Source organism: Anopheles coluzzii, chromosome 2, assembly GCF_943734685.1.
Source record: "Anopheles coluzzii chromosome 2, AcolN3, whole genome shotgun sequence".
In the NCBI taxonomy this organism is placed as follows: domain Eukaryota; kingdom Metazoa; phylum Arthropoda; class Insecta; order Diptera; family Culicidae; genus Anopheles; species Anopheles coluzzii.
This window is the reverse complement of record NC_064670.1, coordinates 37,516,818-37,536,632: the sequence shown is the minus strand read 5'-3', so window position 1 is coordinate 37,536,632 and position 19,815 is coordinate 37,516,818. Positions and strand designations below refer to the sequence as shown.

At 45.7% G+C, this 19,815-nt stretch overlaps 3 protein-coding genes across 5 annotated transcripts; 1 reads left to right on the top strand and 2 right to left on the bottom strand.

Annotated features, from left to right (window-relative positions):
• Window positions 1–9,836: 9,836 nt before the first annotated feature.
• On the bottom strand, window positions 9,837–11,741 carry LOC120952856 (uncharacterized). Of its 3 annotated transcripts, none has more exons than XM_040372399.2 (3): window positions 11,482–11,741; window positions 10,987–11,400; window positions 9,837–10,842 (listed from the first exon to the last, which is right to left on the bottom strand). In XM_040372399.2, the coding sequence occupies exons 2-3, from the start codon at window positions 11,393–11,395 to the stop codon at window positions 10,289–10,291; spliced, it is 963 nt and encodes a 320-aa protein (XP_040228333.2). In that variant the 5' UTR covers window positions 11,396–11,400; window positions 11,482–11,741; the 3' UTR covers window positions 9,837–10,288. The 3 variants fall into 3 exon arrangements, with proteins under 3 accessions (XP_040228333.2, XP_040228334.2, XP_040228335.2); XM_040372400.2 differs by having other exon boundaries at window positions 11,486–11,741; XM_040372401.2 differs by having other exon boundaries at window positions 9,837–10,797; window positions 10,987–11,741.
• Window positions 11,742–14,725: 2,984 nt separating this feature from the next.
• On the bottom strand, window positions 14,726–15,910 carry LOC120953334 (uncharacterized). The gene is made up of 3 exons (XM_040373165.2): window positions 15,563–15,910; window positions 15,090–15,494; window positions 14,726–15,011 (listed from the first exon to the last, which is right to left on the bottom strand). Exons 1-3 carry the CDS (start codon window positions 15,782–15,784, stop codon window positions 14,895–14,897), a joined length of 744 nt encoding a protein of 247 aa, XP_040229099.2. The 5' UTR covers window positions 15,785–15,910; the 3' UTR covers window positions 14,726–14,894.
• Window positions 15,911–18,660: 2,750 nt separating this feature from the next.
• LOC120951667 (uncharacterized) lies at window positions 18,661–19,792 on the top strand. The gene is made up of 2 exons (XM_040370483.2): window positions 18,661–19,278; window positions 19,380–19,792. Exons 1-2 carry the CDS (start codon window positions 18,825–18,827, stop codon window positions 19,721–19,723), a joined length of 798 nt encoding a protein of 265 aa, XP_040226417.2. The 5' UTR covers window positions 18,661–18,824; the 3' UTR covers window positions 19,724–19,792.
• The last annotated feature ends 23 nt before the right edge of the window (window positions 19,793–19,815 follow it).

The window sequence follows — 19,815 nt, the reverse complement described above, 5'->3', positions numbered from 1 at the left end:
CGAGCCAATACTATAAGTAAGAAGACTTGTGAATTCAAATAAACCGTTGTATGTATTGTAGATTTTCAACACTGCAATAGATATTAGGTTTGTATTAATATTCTGACAACCAATCACAACAATGCAACTAAATAAAACGGTTATCAGGATGTAGCATTCAACGTTTTGCTGAATCACCCTACCCTCCCTTGTACGGCCAGATCCTTGTTCAACGATAACGGCAGCACTGTCGTGTGCTTTAGTTTACAACCATGTTCAACCGTTGTTCTACAAGCTGCATCCACCGAGCTATGCAAGCGAGAGAGAGAGAGAGAGAGAGAGAGAGATAGACGGAGAGTGCGAGCCTCGACCGGACTCGTGCACCTGTTTCCCGGTTCCACCGACCAGAACACACGTCATAAGTCACGATCGGTGCAACGTGGGGCAGCCCTGTTTTGCATAGCACAAAATGCACCTGTACCGCCGCACCCGGCCAAACCGAGACAGATCCGTCTCGACGAAAGCGAGAGTCCCGTTCCGCACGGTGACACCGCTGCGCCGGTGTTGCATCCGCTGCACTCCACCGACGCCGACGCAGCTTCCAGGAAATGTGCTCCGTTGCGGGGTGACGGTCGCCAATTACTCAATCAGCACTGTGCACCACGAACGAATTCCGCGCGAGTCAGGGTGGAGCAGCAACGGCCCGCCGGCTTTGACGGAGGAACCGTAGAAGGAATGGTAAATGGAGGGGGAATGGGCAGGCACCTGCTTGCAATCAGTTCGCGAGCGGCTGCACTCGGCTTATTATCGTTATTTAATTTAATTTGAAAACAATGAGCCCCCGAGCAATAGACGGCACCGGTCACCTTGAGTGTCGCTGCATAAACAGATTAATGAATAATAATAATATTGTCGATTATTGTGCCGTAAGTGTGAGATACTTGCGTCCAATTTTATCCTTCTTTGTGTGTTCTCCTTCTCTCTGTCTCTCTTCCTCCCTCTCCTGCCCCCCAATCTCTCCATTAGCCGTTAAGCAAACGTGCTACCAGGCTTACACACTTGCAGCTACGAGTGTTGCAGGATGCATTTGTACGGTTTGTACGGTTAATTAAGGCTTCGCTGAGACAAGGGACATGTGAACCTCTGGGGAAGGGAGACGCACTTTGGCCGACGTATCGTTCGCAATGCGGGTGAGGTTCGCCCGATCGCTCGTGATCGCAGTGCCCGGTCGTAAATCAATGGGCTCGAATCAGATGCTGTCAGGCCGGCAACGATACCGCGCTGCTGCTCCGTGTCTGTTCCGTGCTTATGACAACGTCGAAATGTGGGCCCTCCGGTCTGTCGAGCTGGCCGAGCCGTCGATAAATATTTATTTGTGCTTCCCATTTGTTGACAGTTTTTACCCGCGCGAAAGCGTCTAGAATCATTCCTGGGAATGGTTCTGAGAATCGTAAGCGATCGAATAGTTCGTTAGATAGCGTTTTTGTTTTTGCTGCGCAGTTAGTTTTAGTCAGTATAGTCACGGTATGGGCTTGCTATTTCAAGTAGTGGTCTTTTTTAAATTATGTTCATTAAATAGACTTGCACCAACTATGACTGCTACATCCAATAACAAACGAAAATCCAGTTCGAATAATATAAAAAGAAAGCTTATACTGGCTGTATCTAAAATATGTTGAACGCTAATTGAACCATTTTTAAATTCTTAAGAATAAGAGGGTATGAGTGTAAGTGTAACAAACATAAAATGGTGAAATCAATGACTCATACCAACCATCACCGAGTCCACCCTTTTGCCAACATGAAATGCTACTGGTCAATGATAAATATACAATTTCCATGTGATTCCACCAAATGAATAACAACCATCAGTACACTTTAACTAACATCTTCTTCGACTCCCCTCAAAATACATCATTTGTGCCTCCAAAATGTTATTCTACCCGCCTTAGCCCACCAAAGCGCGCTCGATAATCTTATAATTGAACGGTATATTTGCAAATTACACACTCGGACTGAATGGCTGTAATTGATCGATTGACAAGCGTACATAATTTAGCCGAAAAAATTCGTGGAAGTGTTTTTGGAAGCGTTTTCAGCTCGCAAGATCACAACAACAAAAAATACATCGCATCGGGAAAGGCGTGAGAAGCATAAGAAATCGATGCCGTCTTTTTATTATGATTTTTTAAACCGTTTCACTGACAAGAAATGCATCGAACTAATCGACTCAAAACTATTTCCGCCCCACTGAAACCGTGCACATAATTATGCTGCTGCTGATGCGGCTGCTGATGCTGCTGCTGCTGTTGCTGCTGCTGTTGGACGGTAGGTTGCGTCGTATGTGAATCAGACAATTGATTGATTTGTATAATTCTCGAGATATAATTCGTAGGGCTAATTCCCGATTTTCCTGAAACCGATTTCGGGTCCGAAAATGGTGGATGTCAAGCGTTGCTATCATTCCTTCTCCTCATCTTTATGGCTAATTATGTATATTTTTCGTGGGGATCAGTCGCCATCCACGGTGGATCGGAATTTGAATAAGAAATATTGCAACCGTTCAGCACAAAGCGGAGAGCAGGGTCGCTTTTTTCATATGCATTTTACATTTCATCATGTATGTGTGTATGTGTGTGTGTGTGTGTTTTTTTTTAAGTTGCATCAAAACGAACGGACCCTCTACACATCGAAACGGAAGGTGGAGGGCTGCTGAAGATGGCTTCCGATGAAATACCGTGACCACCGAGCTACACGAGACGGCCCATGTAACGGTTGCGATACCGTAAACGGGATGATTTGAGTACGATCGATTTGGAGCAACACAAATTCTAGGGAAAATAAATCCCAGACACAACTCTCCTGCATTGCCCATAGTCTCCGGTCGCGATGCAATTCGGTATGCGGCATGCGCAATTATGAGCACGAGTTATCAATTTAAATAAAAACCGATTAGGAAAGATCGAGATCCCCAAACCATCCATTCCAATGATCATCCTGACTACCGAGCCGAGGCCCACATCATCCGACGAGCGGCCAGCCAGTGGTATGGCAGTCGGGAAGACCACAACCTGAGACGGAGAGCAAATTCTGAGTATATCCCAAAAATGTGCAGATTTATGTGCACCCCTAGTTGGGTCCCGTGCCTTTTGGCCCAAGCGCACAGTTAGCGGCAAACACAATAACATCATCATCTCGTCAAATGCCGCCCCAAAAATGATCCGTCGCGGGTGCACTTTGTCGCGGTTTCGCGTTTCGGTTAGAAACTTCGAGCCCCCGGTTTTGCAGAAAACAATCGCCCCCGAAACCCGCACGGAAAGAATTCGGCTGCGCGACGCATTTGTGTGAAGCATGAGCGGGCGATGATGGTATGGCAAATGCAGCCCTTTCTGCAGGCGACAGCACGTTCAAATATGGTCTTCAAAAGGTGAAGCCGCACCCGCACACACACACACACACACTGTCCAGTACCAGCGATCACCGAAGATAGCAAAGGGCCATGTGCAATCTATTCTTATGGACGATCTTTTTTTGCTGTGAATTTGAGAGTTCGTTGGCGATGTGCGACCGAATATTGTGTACTCGATTGTGTAGAACATCATTTATTTTTTATATGAGTTTGCGAGTAATTTTCAAATGCATTCAAACATCATCACAACACTTTTCTACTTCTATCATTCACTTTGTAAAATTAGTGTACAGACAGAAATAAACCTATTGGCTTCTACAGACAATCTGCCCGTGTCGGATTTGCAGGCTCAAAGCTCGAGGCGTCTCTGGGACCCTGTTGCACTGCAAATCCATCCAGCAAGTGCTGCCACTCAAGGATAATCTCTAACACAAACAAAACACTTGTCAGCCCGCTCGCCAAACCACAGACCAGCTGCCAAGCAGTTCCCTTTCGCGCGGCAGACCTTTAAGTCATCTCGTTCCCTTTCGCGTCGATCCAAATGCTCAACGCGATATGCATCGATGCCACCGTAGAAGGATCCCGAGGCCGAAAATGGACCCGCCCGTATCCATATTGGGCGCGGCTAGCTTCCCTAAAGAAGGCGCACGCGGGCAAGACCGGTCAGTAACAAACCAACACACACACCAAAAAACCCTTACAATTTTTGTCAATATTTTGGCAGTCGTGTGTTTAGCTCGTGCTCAACATACATCCACCAGCGGTCACTACCGCTGCCACCGCTGAAACCATTTCTTCTTACCATTACCCATTGGCCATGGCGATACACAATCGCACACCAAACCGCCCGGGTCGAGCCTTATCGGGTACCAGCACAGAAAATGGGACATTCGACATCCCGTATTGTACGGCTGGAATCTTCCAAACGCTGCTCTGCACAAGACAAGGCACCCGGGACGCCGAGCTAACTGCAGGCTGGATGGATGGATTGTTATTTTTTAAACGTTTCATTTGCTTTCTGGCTCTGTGCCGCCGCGATGCCTGAGTGCCTTTTACATGACCGTGCGCAGGTAGCAAGCTCGCACAAGCAAAACAACATTGTTTGGTAATGAAGAGTTTAGCAGTGATTGAAGGACTCCGACTTTGGGTATTTCGGTATCGCGGCTTTTCGTTAGCTCTTCGCTTCTTGCCGTGCTTATGGTGCGATTATGGCCAGTATACACACAGTTTCGTTGGTACTATGGATGAAGTGCTGTACTGAAGAGGTTTGTATCATCGATCAACACATTGTGCGGGTTGATTGTAAATTTGATATAAATCATATGAATATCTGGAAAAGTATCAACATTTTGATTTACATGTTTACGGGTACGTGCACAAAAACACATCTTCTAATCAATGTACCCAGCATCATGACAATGGTTTCTTTGTTATTGTATGAAATGAAATAAAAATACTGCAGCCAACGTTCATCTCTGCAAAGTATGCTACAAACGCATAATCGACAAAACCGCCACCATTACAATTACACCAGCAATAGCGCCTTCATTCACCAATGCTCCCAGGCATGCAGCCAATAAAACCAAAAAAACCCACAGCAAAGCATATCAACGGTTTTATGCAAATGTAAACAGAAAACCAATCCGATACTGTTTATTCCACGGAACGCGTGTTTAATTTGCTCGACACTCACCCCAACGCCAATCGCACAACCTCGTCCGGCTTCGCCTTACCCTTCACGATGGCGAATGAATTAACCACCCCGGGAGTCGATACAATGCCCCCTTGCGGAAGGGGTTTCGTAGTATTTTTGGCGTTTGCCACCATCAGCAGTTCGGCCCGTTCCAGAACCAGTCATTCACCAGAGTTTCAAAAAACAACCTCACAAAAAACATCCCGTACTAGGAGGAGCGTGACCCGTTGCGTTGCACCGGTCCCATCCAATCGGACCTCCTGGGAACGTTGGGTGCAGTGACGGATCAGGTTACGGGTCTTCCCTGGAATTTCCATTCCCATTCGTGCGGTCGGTCCAAACCGCGATCGGCCACACTCGGCGACCGCCACAGCAAAGTGTACAAAATGCATCGGAAACACCCTTCCCTTCAGGTGCAGAAGCTTTATTCTAATCACAACATAATGGTACCGGCATGCCGCCTTCTTCGCGGGTGCAGGAAACGCGCGGTGCGTTATTTTTCTTTTCTTTTTTTTTTGCAAACTTGCATTCGATGCCCTGCACCACCGCTTACGGATTTCTTGGGTCGGCTGTTTTCGTTTTTTTTTTTGTTGCTTGTTTGTCCCATTGGTCACCCAGTTCCCTGCCGACACCTAACACCGGGAGCATAAATTTGGCCCACGGTGTCGTTAAACTTTGAGCGAAAGCAAACAATTTCGAACGCACCAAAGTTCATCGGACCGGGGTCGACTGCGGCCACGAATTGGCCGGTAAATCAAGCGACCGATACAAAACACCGTTAAAGCGGTTTAAAGAGCATTCGCGAACACCCTCAAACCGGTGCATCGGTCGGCCACTTTTGTTGGGCTGCTTTCTATCGAGCGACTCCTTTTCATGCCCGGCGACGTTCTGCATCTGGTGCCGCCGTAGTAAGAAATATGCAACAAGGACTACTTATTTATCTCTCCCTTTTCGCTAGATGACATCCGGCTGCTCCATGACCATGAATCGCGCCCGATCAGCAGGATCAAAAGAAGCGGGAGGTTACTTTGGTGGCCCCAGTTTTGACTCGCAAATCACTGACCTAAGGGACGCAAAAGGGATCAAGAAACAAGCGCCTTGCCAATGTCGGAAGCGTTCGCAGAGGGATCGGGCGGCGGCAGTGGTAGCAGGAGAAGGATCTTGTACCCAGCTAACGTCAGTTTTGGGTCTTTCTCTTTGCACGGTCCGCTAGTTAGTAAAGCAGCAGAAGGCCCACAATCAGTAACCGATCGTACGTACCGTGGGCGGCTTGCGACGTATGAATTATAGATCGCTTTTTGATTGAACGTACCATTGATTCGAGCATTGTACATTAGTCAGTTGATATGTATAGATCAGACGAAAAATGGTGATCAGCGTTAAGCTATAGTTTTTGGTTTTTTTCTCTCTCCACTTCCAAGGATATAGTAAAGTAAAATAGCTAGGTTTATGTGTTGACGCAAATTGTAACAACCATTTTTCCCTGCATTGGTTTCATCAAAATCCCTCAAAACTGAACCAATACGAAAAATTGTCTGTGGATTCGATTTGTTGCACCATCCTCGGGCATTGTCATGCAGTGGCTGGATTTGAAATTCCAATCATTCAGTCGCGTTCCGGCCGTGCTGCCGTGCATCGGCAGGCACACCGTCACTGGCGGCGGATGTAAATGCGAAGCCATAACATCCTTCCTTCCGATTGGGGCGGAATGTTTATTTCGGCAATTGAATGCATCCCATTACCGGATCGGTGCCATAGCAACAGTGAAAGCTTCCCCAGAACCCTTTTGGTGCTTTTGCGATCGATTGAGCTTGGCTTGGCGTAAGGGGTGCGATGCGACAAACTCCCTTCCCGAGGAAGGGCTGATGTAACGATAATGGCTACCATTTAAGTCCTCTTAAATAGCACTAAAAACTAAGCACATACAAACGCTCACGCAGACAGAGAGCGTACGGAGATACCACGCACCTAGCCTAGTGCAGGAAACTCCAATCCACCAATCAATAGAGACAAATTACGCGCAAACAAACGCCGTTGCAATGCAGGTTGAATGCACCTTGCCCCGGCACTGGAAATGGGTGTAATTATAGTTAGCTTCATGCAACACTTCCTGATCAACGGCGTGTCACCCCGTAGCACTCACTGTGGCTTCAGTTATAGAGGTGGACAATTCGCCAAAGAGGTGTGAGTGTATGTATGCCAGCTTCGTAGAGATTCGATTTTTTTTGAAGAAACATTCATCTTTTATTCGCATCCCATAGAAAATGTGTCGTTTTGGACAGTGTTTGTTACCTCTGTTTATGGATTTCCCCTGACATTTGTCAGTGATGCTTTCTTCGCAAATTCAGCCAACGGACAGGTCATCAACTAATGTTACTGCGTACAGCAAGGCGTATCTAAGATCGTTTGCTGCCTCAGCCAACACCACACTAACGTCGCTGTTGTGTGGACTCACCATGGTGATGGGTGAAAAGCACGGAATGTTTTACGTAACCGTTCGTTGATCCGAAGACTGCGAGTGCCGGTCGCGTAAGAGACCATCGGTTAATTACGAATCAGCGGAGCAACGAAGCGTTAGGCGTTACGCGTTACGATGCATAATTTCCTCTCGGCATGCCAAACAAAACGAATTCCGCATTCCTTGGTATCATTTATTTGTTGTTGTTTTTCCTTGAACTGATGTTGAGCGAATACGTACCTTTTGTACCTTCTATACTTAAATTAATTTGTTTTTCTTTATATATAAACTATATGCGCACCTATATAGAAAATAAAACTTCAATACATTTACACTTTAACCAGAAAAGTTAGCATTGAAATTGATGCAATATGCGTAACATTCCTTCCAAGATAGCTAATATTGCGCTTTATTAAACCATGTATAACATTTCAAAACTTATCAACAAAAGCACGACAAAATTATATGTTATTTTAGATTGCTTGCTTCACTTGTAAAGTAATGTAAATCCTGTTTTGTCACTTACCACCACTGATAAAAGCATCACCTGCAATCTTGAAGGTCTACCGAACGCGACCCACCCCACCCGACGCAAGGGCGAGGGCGACCGACGAGAAGTCAACGAGAGGATAAGTGATGGAATAAACATCATCATTAAGCCCGGTAGGCAAACAATAAATCATCGGCCGCGTTAGAGCTCGCGCGAATTGTCTGTGAGGGCGAACAAGGAAGCGGTAGAGAAGAAGGAGTAAAAGTAATAAGAACAACAGCAAACAAACAGAAAAAAAAGTACGAGTTGCAAATGAACTGATGCCACGGCGGCCTGGTAGACGGACACCTTACCAAGGAAGGAAGGAAGTGTGGACGTGTCCGGTGCGCGCACGGTTGCCCACCTTTCACACTCCCTTACGGTGAGGTGGGTGGCTAGATCTGTGTGTGTGTGTCAGTGAAAAAGCAACGGATGAATAATGAACTATTAAATCACTTTCGATTTCGTTTGCACCGGCCACCTGATGGAATGGTGTCGGAGTCGTCCGCTCTGTACGTCATCGTTCAGCTTAGCCGTCCGACAGACGTTGCGCCATATAAAGTGGAAGGTAGTTTGTCGAGGCGTAGTTGATCGTGGCCGTACGTGTGGGCACATCGCAGCCACCATTAGTGACTAATAAATCGTTGTATAGTATTTATTACATGAAACTAGTTTTTATGAGTGAAATCATATTTCTTTCATGTATATCTGGACGGAGATTTAATAGTCAGACCAAATAGTATAATGATCGTGTGAGATCTGTTGATCGTATTAAATCATTAAAGCATATTCAATGAACTTTATGGTACAACATTAATTGTAAAAAACATTTAACACAAATGAAATGGGAATGCAACGACTTGGTTGAAAAATTTAAACGTTCATCGAGATTTATTCGTCGTGGTGAAGCGCTTGACTTTTTAGAGCAGTCTAAAAACGATGGGTGTGTGTCTTCGCTATAAAGCGTTACCTAGCGTTACGAACGCACAATGGGTACGCTTCATGAAAACCATAATCACATTCTTATTGTGTAATCATTAAATTATTATACGTATAAAAAAGAAATAAGATTAACATCTTTAAGAGAACCACTTTTAATTGTTTTGAAATTAAAGTAAGAAAAAAGTCTAATATTTTGGAAAAAATATAATTGTAAAAGGTAGAGTATACAGGATAAAACTTTATTATTGCAAAAATAAATATTACTTTAAACAAGTATTATCTTCATATCTTTAGAAATTGACCACATTTTTAATCTTAACAATCAAACCAAATTTTTGTATTAGTTCGTACTGTTTCGTAACACATACATTGCATAAATTTCAAACGTAAATACAAATATATATTTACATTATCAGTTTTTCTTTACCAAATATTGTGTTATGGTATTTTTTAGGTAATGTCATATTAAAAAAAAAACATAAAATTGTATTAACAACATAAATTGTGTATCTGTTAGCGGTGAAATAACCTGGCACCCATATTGAAAATGTAATGTAATAAATTATTAAATAAATAAATCAATACATGTTTTCAGCGTAATTGTACATTTTGATAATTTTGTTTATTTTATTGTTTATTTTGTTCATTTTATTTTGTTTATTGTTTTTGATTATTTTCTTTCAAATATTGCTTTCCTTCAGTACTATTTACAAATCCTTTTCCACATTGTACTTACCTCAACTTTTCGCTCTATGCAATTCAAAAGAACAAAATAAAGTAGAATACGATAATCAAAAACCATTATTTATGCAATATCTTATCAGAGTTTCGATTTGATAGATTTTCGTCGATTTGTTTATTATTATTTCCTCATTCAATAAATAACGTTTCGCATTAGGAGACAATAAATAGGTCGCAGGGATGGGAAAGAAAACGAAAAGGGCTTAAGCTATGAACCCTCCCACAGGCCAACCAGCGTTCACAGAATTTACTCAAATTTGGTGGACCCTTCGTCAACAACCATCGCCACAGTTCCTCCGATAGTAACTGATTGGAATACGGTCGTCCAATCACGGGATAGTGGCGATGGACCATTGGACGGTACCACTGTTCGTTCGAAACCTTCCAGGTAAGGTTGTTTCACTTTTTGAGTCGCTGTTGACTTAGAAGAAAGAAAAAAATGGCTCGAAGTACGACTCCCGGTGGGGAGGCTATCCTACGTTTGCGTCTTCGCTTTGGTGTACGGGTCTACGTGACTGGTGCGGGGCGGTACGCTTTCTAGTAAGCGTGCGCTGCATTCGACGACGACGAGGATGACGATGAAGCTCCGGACGAGGGAGAGGAGGAAGAGGAAGAGCTACCGGAACCAACGGCCGAGGAGCTGCTGGATCCAGCGTTGTACGCCGTGTACGAGCTGGAACCGCTCGAGCTGGGATAGTACGAGCTGTAGGCGAGGTTGTGCGACGAACCGGAAGTCGACGGCTCCCAGTGGCGCGAGTACGGGCCGGAGGAGGAGTCCCAGGACGATGGTTCGTAGCTGGAGGCCGGCGTAGAGGTAGCAGGCACCGGTGCACCATACTCAGCAGCCGGGGCCTGGGGCATCATCATGGGCATCATCGACATGGGCATGCCCAGGCCGGACTTCTTCACCAGCTGGGCAACTAGGAAGCCGAGCACCAGCGTGATCGCCAGCTTGGACAGGATGAGCGCCTTCATCGCCTTCAGCCCGATCAGCCCGAGGAAGATCGGCATCAGCGCCTTCATCTTCAGCTTCAGCAGCAGCAACACTGGAAGCAGTAGTTTCTTCTTCAGTAAGTGACCACGGGCCGCTTCTGTTGGAGCGAGAGACACACCGAACAAACGGATGGGATCGGAGTGTATGGGGGAGGGGGGGCATTGGGTTAGTACCATATCCGAGTGTAGGCGAGGTGTAAAATGTGTGTGTGTGTGTGTGTCTGCATTAGCGCAATACTCACCGGTAGCGAGACCCGCCGGCACCACGTCAATGTCCAAACCCTTATCGGCGCGGTAGCTGACGACGGTATCTTCCGGCAGCTGAACGCGGAACTCGTGGGTGGCCAGCACACGTCCGACGCGGTCGAAGATCACCTCATCCACATTACGCTCCTCGAAGGCGCGTGCCTCCTCTTCGCGCAGTCCCAGCATACCGTCCAGGTAGAGCAGCACCTTGCCCTTCAGGCAGCCCATGACCGAGGCACCGTCGAAGCACTCGTTCACGATCGACGACAGCAGCTCCTCGCTGGACGCGATCCTTGGTCGCTCCTCCTCGACCAGATTGGACGCGATCGAGGCACCGGAGGCGACACCCGCAACCAGCGCCACCACAACCACCAACACCAGCGAACGGGTTCGAGTCGGCATCATTTTGTCTAAACGAAAGAAGCGCAAGGATTCAACCCGCGATTAGGATAACTAACGCACTGCACGCACGCACACGCTCTCGCACTCACTCACACAGACACTGTATCGTGCTCTCACACACACACACTCTCTCTCTCTTAGTCGCTCGACACTCAGTGTCCTGGGTGCGGTGCGGTGGTATGTTGATTAAGCAAATGACGGAAGGCTAATGATAGGGTATTTGGAACGACACCACTGTTTTATACACCCGCCGACGCGCAGACGAGACTTTCCAACGACCCCCTGGTTCGGTCTCGCTGCTTCGCTGGCAGTTCGGCTTGCTGGCGTGTGGATCGACCGGGTTGGCACGTCGAATGCGGCCGCACTACGGTACAGCGCGTCACCAAATAAGCAAACTGGCGAGCTTTGGCCGTTTTTGGTCGCGCAACACCCAATCGACCAAGCGTTCGATACGGCTACGTACGATTGTCACCACATACGTATACCCTTGGGTGGAGTACGGTGCGAGTGAGATGCAATCAAAGGCAACAAAATACAGCAACAAAAAAGCGGGCCAGCATTACACCCACCCTAGGATGTGGGTAGTGGGATTTCGATTTTCAGCCAATGCTCCATTTCGTCGATATGGTACTGTGGGGCCGAACGGCGAAAAGCTGAAGACGATGACACGATTATGTATGCATGACAGGCGCGCAGTCGTTCCCGTCCCGCTCAAGCGCGCTCACACTCGATTGGGGAAGGGAAGAATTTCGACCGCAATTCCCGGCCACTGTTCGGAGGCCTACTTGTTCGCGATGGCCACGCAGCTACGCTCAAGAATGATCACTTTCTCTCCGAACGCTTCTTCGCACGCCCGTGCTAAAGCAGCTAACACTTTGCCAGCTGACCCAAGCTTGCGTAGCCTTACCTCGTTCGCTGAGCATAGCACAAGCACGCGTATATACACACACACAGGCACTTCCTGAGTGCGGGAATTTTGTGCTTGCCTACTATGATAGCGTAAGCGCCATCAAATTCCATACCCGCTGGTCGGTGGTCTGCAAATCAACCCGGTCACTTCCGCTTGGGTCACGCGCTCCGATTTATTATCTTTTTGTTTTCATTTGGAATGCATGCTACCACTTTCCCAACCTAACCACCCACCCACCCACCTAACCCGCCATTGGGGCCGTTGTTTGTGCAATCGCTTTTCGATGGTCATGTTTTAATGCCTGCCAAGTAGTTTTGGGCTGCAATATTTCGGTGCTGTATGTCTTGTCCTCTTTTATTACATCCCAACGCATGGGAATGCTCGGCAAGTGCAAGCAGGATGTCGACGTGAAGTCGTTGATTTCGGCCGTGTTTGTTATTACGGTTACGCGACGAGGCGGAAGTAGCACAGCGGACACGAATCAGTAAAATGCTGCGTTTTGGTTCGGCTGTAAATTAGGCGGGCACAGTTTGGACTATTACCATAATCGTAAAAAAGGGTGAAAATGAAAGTGTTTGCATTTGTTTCCTTCGGAAACTTATGGACAGAGAGTTGTGCTTCTTCTCTTGTTAAAGGTCATTTATCCACTTTTGCTATCCAGAAGATGTGTTAGCAATAAAAGCAAGTATATGAAATGGTTCAGCATATATTGGTAACTGTTGTAGCTTTTATATTAAAAATCATGTCTTAAATAAGAGATATTCAATTTGGTTTGAGAAAAAATATTAAATTGCGTGTAGTACTGCGTTGTACTACATTTTGGAAAGATTTAAAGCTACTCCCGGGTTTATGAAATCATTTTTTATTTAAAACAATTTCCGTCTCTAGATCCCTTTGGTCTCGTGGTATAGTCGTACGACTTAACAACATGCTCGTCAAGGGTTCAAGCCCCGAATGGATCGTGTCCCCATACGTAGGACTGACTATCCTGCTAATGGTTATCAATAAGTAACTGAAAGCCCAGCTTCTTAGTGGTGTACAGGGAGGCCTTGAGTAGGTTCTCTTCTTGAGAAGAGTAGTTCCTCTTCATGGCGTGTTCTATTTGTCTGATAATGTGGTGAAAAAAAACAAATAATACAAAACCATAAGTGACTAAGAAAGATTTATCTGATAATGTGAATAAAAAAAAACAAATAATCAAAACCATAAAATACTAAGAAAAGGCTAAACCTTCTACGCTTATTACCCTAAAAAAACGAAGAAGATCAAGATAATGAAAACTGTATCTAGTCATCTTTGCTACAAAATTTATAGTGCCAAAGAAGTAGTAGAACATGCTAAGAATTTACTGTTTGTTAGAAATGTGTAGAATTTTAAGAACAAAGCTTATCCGGCTTGACTTAGCTGTAACACCAAAATTGTGCAGAAGAATGTTAAATGGCTAAAAAAATCCCCAGCCCAGTGCGAGGTTAGTATGTAATGCTGTTGCAGCCACACTGGTGGAAGTATTATTAAATCCATTAGTAACAACATGCCCGCAATCGAGCCTCATAGTAACCGCGCTTGCACTTAGAAATGTTCCTTTTTGATAGAAGAAGAAAGCCGAATCGTTTGACTCCAAAAGTTCTAACGCTCTTGGGGGGCTTACTAAAAGCTATCACATTATCTGTTATGACAAAAAAAACTCTACATATTTGGAATTATACCAATTACGAACAAATCTACATCAAAGTCATTCATATAAGGCTACACTTTCATCGTTACAACTGGTCTAACATCAACCATAATACTACCCTGCCTACCATTGTAACAGTAGCAACATGCATATGCTGAGCAATGTCTCATTTGTAACAAACATTCGAAGTACAAAATGGGTCATCAGGCATAAACGATAAACCGATGAACACGTAGCAGCAGTGCGTCTCATTAACCTCGAAAATGGTTTTCTACCAACGTGGAAAAGAAATAACTGCAGACATTCTCTGGCACTCCTAACGCATGTCTACCTGGTTTTGGCAAAATAGAAATTAGAAGCCACACCGCTATTCATCGAAACGGAAACGATACAATCAAATCGCGCGGCCCAATGCGTACCCATTTTCTCCACATCATGCAGAAACGAAAACAACGAACAATAACATGGAGACGCCTGGTGGGCTACGTGTTTGCCATGCTTAAGCGACCCGGAATGGCACACGACACGGCAACTGCGCGCACTCAAATCGGAAGTGAAATTGCTGATCGATACCGGACCTTCACACCTGTGGACACGAATTTGAAGCCCATCCACCAGCATGTGGATTCGCGTAGTTTGTGCGTAAAGAGAGAAAGTTATTTCCACTAGCGTAAATAGTGTGTTCAGCTTAACATTACCATCGAGCAAGGAAATAAAATGCTACCACATCAATCAATAATTCTGTGGGTTGTTTCGTTTCGATTTGGGTTTCGTTTATTGAGCGCATAAAGCATAGTGCCTTTGCAAAGTCTTCTCGTGTACATTCGTTACAAATAAGTTAAATAAATTATTTGTCCCCTTTCTTTCGGAGGAAAGGAGTGCGTGTTTCGATCCGGTCCGTTTTTTCCGTTGTAGGTCTAAGCGTGAGCACTGTACGCAATATCCTGACCATCGAAGGTAGGTTGCACGAAGGATCGGCCCGCATCCCACGGTCCGTGGGCGGCAATGTGCGGATGGTGGCTATCGGCGGCCAGCTGTGGGGAGACAAGATGATACCAACAGTATTAACAAACGAACAGACTGCGCAACAAACGTATTTTGCCCCAACGTACCTTTTTGCAAAGCTGGAAGATAGCGAGACCGACCGACACGACGAACGAGAAGAACGACAGCTGGAGCGAGTTCCACGCCTTCAGACCAAGGACACCGAGAGCCATCGGGATGAGCGTCATAGCCTTCAGCAGGATGAACACCATGATCGGAATGACGATCTTCTTCAGCTTCGATTTGCGTGCCTCAATGCCACGGCCGCTGCCGGCGGGGAAGTTGAACGTCACATTCAGCTCATCCTGCTCGAGATTGCGCGGAGACACGGTGACGCGGGCACCGGCGATCGGCATCTTGAAGGTAACGTCGTGGCTGCGCACGTAGTTCTCGATCTGCTCCACCAGTCCCGTCGGTGCACGGCCTTCGCTCACGAGCGCACCATTGCTGCGTACCTCAACATCATCGGAGATCTGTTGAAAAGTGAAAGCAAATTGGTAAGCTATGTTTACTCTTTTAAAGCATCTAATTCAGAACCTACCTGGAAGTTGTCCTTCTTGAAAACCGTATCGAGGAAGTTCATGATCTTGAACTTGGTGCAGGCAACGGAATCGTTCTCGGAGCTGCACAGCGAACGCATCTCCTCCACCATGCCATCCATTGGGGTTCCCTTCCAGAAGGCTGGCTTGTTAGCTGGGCTGGCTGCCGCCAGACTGGAGGCCAGCAGAACGCTCGCTACGATCGCTAGATACCGAAATGCCATTGTTTCTGCTGTTTTTCGTTCAACTATGTCTGATGTGTCCAAGCGTCCAAGTTAGGGAGTGCACTGCACCGATGTGACTACAACGAGCGAGCTGTCAGGTGTGATTGGGGAAATTTCACTGTCAAGCGCTTTTATACGACCTTCCAAACCGAGCCGGCCCGATCGTGACCGGCCCCGAACGGATCCGTTATCACAGCACTTGCGGTGTTTGCAAACGACGAAACACTCCGGCCAGCCAGCATCGACGATGGCGATCACGTACACGCGCTTTAGGGGCTTTTAATGGCCGGCAAGTGCGCACACGGGCGTCATTCGTACCGTTTTCCCGCGTCTCCATGCGTACTGAGTATGTAGATCGATGCATACGCCAACAATAGTTGGCCCTCGGTACCGACAGCCGATCGGATGGTAGCTCGAGCAGCGAACTTTATGAACGTTATTATTGCCATTCTTGGCTGTAACTGGTGCTGAACACGCCACGCCAGCTGTTTGGATGAAATCTGCATGCTTTCACCACGTTGCAGTGTAGGTTGCAGTGAATGCAACTCAGCCACGAGATATTAGGGATTGGAAGCATGATCGCAGTAGTTTGCTGGTATTGTATTGATACATAATTTATTATGCATGCCAGTTGGGAATGTGTCAATCGAAGGTTCCAAGGAGAAGGATGAGACGATTAGTTTCCATGCATGACCCTGGAAAAACGACGCTGTCTGCATCCGGTCTCCTGTCAGATGTGCATAGCAATTCACACGTTACGTAAACTTTCCTTTGACGATTGAAGGATTGAGGATTTGAGGTTTCTAGTCTGTTAAGAAGTTTTAGGAGATTGTACCTTAAGGAGAGATTTTATAATATAAAGTTCAAGACTATATTGAAGATGATAGCTACCCAATGAAATCACTTTTATGATGCACTCAAAGATGCGGAAAAACATGCCACTTTTGAGCAATTTCTTTTTGGTTTTTTAGGTTTTATTTTTTTCCCATTTTCAAAATATGAACAAACAAATGAAAACAAATCTTCAGTGACTATTTAAGTACATTTCTGTAACCGTCTCTTTTTCCATCATAACAGATAACACAAACCATTTCTGCAAAAAAAACATTTTTTTGTCACAAAAAAAAACAAATTAGATCATAAAGTTGTAAACATACTTTGCATTCCAGTAGAGCCACATTAGTCATATTTGAATAAATTTTTGGAAACTCATTTTGACATATTTCTTTAGAACAATGTATTTCGAGATACTAAGGAAAATACCTGCCACGTCATATTAAATTAAAGGTCAACTTTCTATAAACAAAATTAAACAACAACTATTTTTTTTTTCAAAAATTTTGTATCATTTATACGAACACACTTTATTAAATATGTGAACATAATATTACTTTATTTTCAATCTAATCACATCACATACTTTTTTAGAAATAAATATTGATTTTTTTTCTTCTATCTATAAACTCTTCTATCTGGTTTGGCGCTTATTGTTTAGTTCACGTGACATAGTGTTAATTGTCTCCGTGTCTTGTGTTTTTGAACGGTAACACAATGTCGAAGAAATGGACGGTTCCTAGAGATTCGCCTGTGAACGCGTTTACAAAAGTGTTTCCTTCAAATTTGGGCTATTGGTAGATCCAAGTGAAATGTTTATGACCAATATGGGCATGCGTTTTTTTACATTTGCTCATTGTATCGCTGATGTATTTATTTTTTGTGTGGATCAAGCCCTATATTCAACCCATCTATTTAAGACATGCACTATTTGATAATCAAATTTAAACAAAAAGGCGTTGTGAAATTTCAGCAATCAGTAGTCAGTATATCAACTATCTATACAATTGATTTTAATTAGTATAAATGCATGCGAACATTTTTCCATAGTTTTTCCGGGATGCTAATAGGAGCATTGATAAGAAAAACAAACATATTTCCTGTTCAATTTTTACTCTCATCACATCACAGTTTGCCGTATGTCATATAACAAGATTGATTGTGATACTATTGCTGTTGTAAAGAGTTATAATACGGTGTATTTTACTTGTTTAAAGGGAAATTTAATCAAAAAATACCACCAAATGGATTCATGTACAAAAAAAATGAACGCTTAATCCTTTGGCCAAATAACGCAATCCATATCATCAGCAATATTACTTCATACGATGGCTTATGCTAAATTTATTACTGACATTCTGGCACTAATTCGAGCTAGCTCACGAAAATCTATTACATAAACACTTTCTGGATGGCAATTCGATCGCCGTCGTGCACTTTATTATAATGTTTATGTAACAGCTAAAATATAATTGACAGTTTTTCTCACCACCAACCAGCCTCTTCCGGCCAAGGGGCTGAACATAGTCGTGGTTGTTATTCGATAGCGCCGTATGTATTACCATACGCGCACCGTGCTACGCATTGTCCACCCCGTTAATGCGCTTTTCCTCGATCGCACACTCTCGCTTTCTACGGAAGCGCCAAAAAGCTGTTCCGTATCGGCAACACCGACCCACCTTGCCCGCGCTCGCATGCACACTGCTAGAATGCCAATGACGGGAGCAGATCTGCTGGTACGGCTGATATGCGTTCCAGGGCGTAGCCGGCTGTGCGTGCGTGCAAGAAATTTCGACTGTTCTGTCATTCCGCCCACGTCGACGTCGAACAGTTGGGGGATGCGCGGAGATGCCGGCCGAAAGAGAAAGGGAAACCGTGGGCGGGGCAGTGGTTTTGGAAACGATTTCCCCCTCCCTCGGCTCGGGGTCGGGCTTATCAGGTTTGCAGCAGCGATGGAAATGGTAGATTATGTTCCGCGGAGTAGGGACAATTAATCACCGGACCATGTTGGACACGGGACGGTGGATGGGCCACCCGCCCCTTGCGGCTCATACGGTCGCGATATAAAATCCATTGTAATCAAATCCAACCTATTCATACTCGCCGTGTCAAGCAGTCAGCGTGGACCGTGGATCGTAGTTGTCCTGTTCGTCAAGCCATCGGTTTCCCTGTCAAGTGTTCGAGTGTCGAGTCCTACTACGAAGAAATGCGTTCGTTCGCCGTATTTGCGGTGGTGTCGCTAGTGCTGATGGCAGGCGGCACCCAATCGCTGCCCCGATCGGCCGCCGAAGTTGCCACGGACATCTACCGCACCTGCCTTGCCAGTGAGCATGGGCTGAAGTGTGCCAAAGCGAAGGCCCTCGCCTGGATGGCGAATGTGGCCGAGCAGGACGAGATTCCGATCACCGAGTCGCTCACGATCGTGCGCACCGGTACGGAGGAGCCGGAACAGCCCGCAGACACCGAGCAGCAACGTAGCGCTGGCGGAGTGCGACTTCTGAACAGCATCGACAGCTTCCTCTCGACCCACGCCCTCAAAATGACCCCGCCTGCTGTGCTTCAGTCCGAGGAGGCTCGCGCTTACATTCCCGACACGTTGCTGCAGGGAGGACTCGCCGACAATCTGATTGTGCCATTGACGGAAGGAAACGTTGCGGAAGGTTTGTTCAGCAGCACTACACTTTGTTGCCATCTTATTCCTTATCCTTATCCCTTCTTCCTTTCTTAACTTATCCCTTCTTCTTTTCTTGATCATGTTTAGGACGTGGTTTTGTGAAGAAAGTCATGATTCCCTTCCTGCTGGGTATCAAGTTCAAGTCGACCGTCCTGGTCCCGATGGCGCTCGCTCTCATCGCCCTCAAGACCTGGAAGGCCATGACTCTTGGTCTGCTGTCGCTGGTGCTGTCCGGTGCAATGATGATCTTCAAGTTCGCCAAGCCAAAGATCGTCAACTACGAGGTGGTGCACTATCCGCCACCGCACCATGTGCACCACGTCGACCATCACATCGATCATCACGCACCGCACGTGCACTGGGACGCTCCGCCCGCGTGGAAGAAACGATCAATGGACGCCCACGAACAGGCGTACGCCGGCCAGCTGTAACTAGCACACCCGTTAAGATATTTATTTCGCTAACGATGACGATCGAATACATTATTTATTTTCCTCAAACCGTTCTCAAGCTTTCTTATTCA

Excerpts from the sequence above, each read along its gene's own strand:
- LOC120951667 (XM_040370483.2), top strand. The coding sequence starts at position 18,825 with ATGCGTTCGTTCGCCGTATTTGCGGTGGTGTCGCTAGTGCTGATGGCA. Across the intron at positions 19,279-19,379 it reads GGAAGGAAACGTTGCGGAAG|GACGTGGTTTTGTGAAGAAA; the intron begins GTTTGTTCAGCA and ends GATCATGTTTAG.
- LOC120953334 (XM_040373165.2), bottom strand. The coding sequence starts at position 15,784 with ATGGCATTTCGGTATCTAGCGATCGTAGCGAGCGTTCTGCTGGCCTCC. Across the intron at positions 15,495-15,562 it reads TCAAGAAGGACAACTTCCAG|ATCTCCGATGATGTTGAGGT; the intron begins GTAGGTTCTGAA and ends ACTTTTCAACAG. Across the intron at positions 15,012-15,089 it reads TCTTCCAGCTTTGCAAAAAG|CTGGCCGCCGATAGCCACCA; the intron begins GTACGTTGGGGC and ends GTCTCCCCACAG.
- LOC120952856 (XM_040372399.2), bottom strand. The coding sequence starts at position 11,395 with ATGATGCCGACTCGAACCCGTTCGCTGGTGTTGGTGGTTGTGGTGGCG. Across the intron at positions 10,843-10,986 it reads GCCGGCGGGTCTCGCTACCG|AAGCGGCCCGTGGTCACTTA; the intron begins GTGAGTATTGCG and ends TCGCTCCAACAG.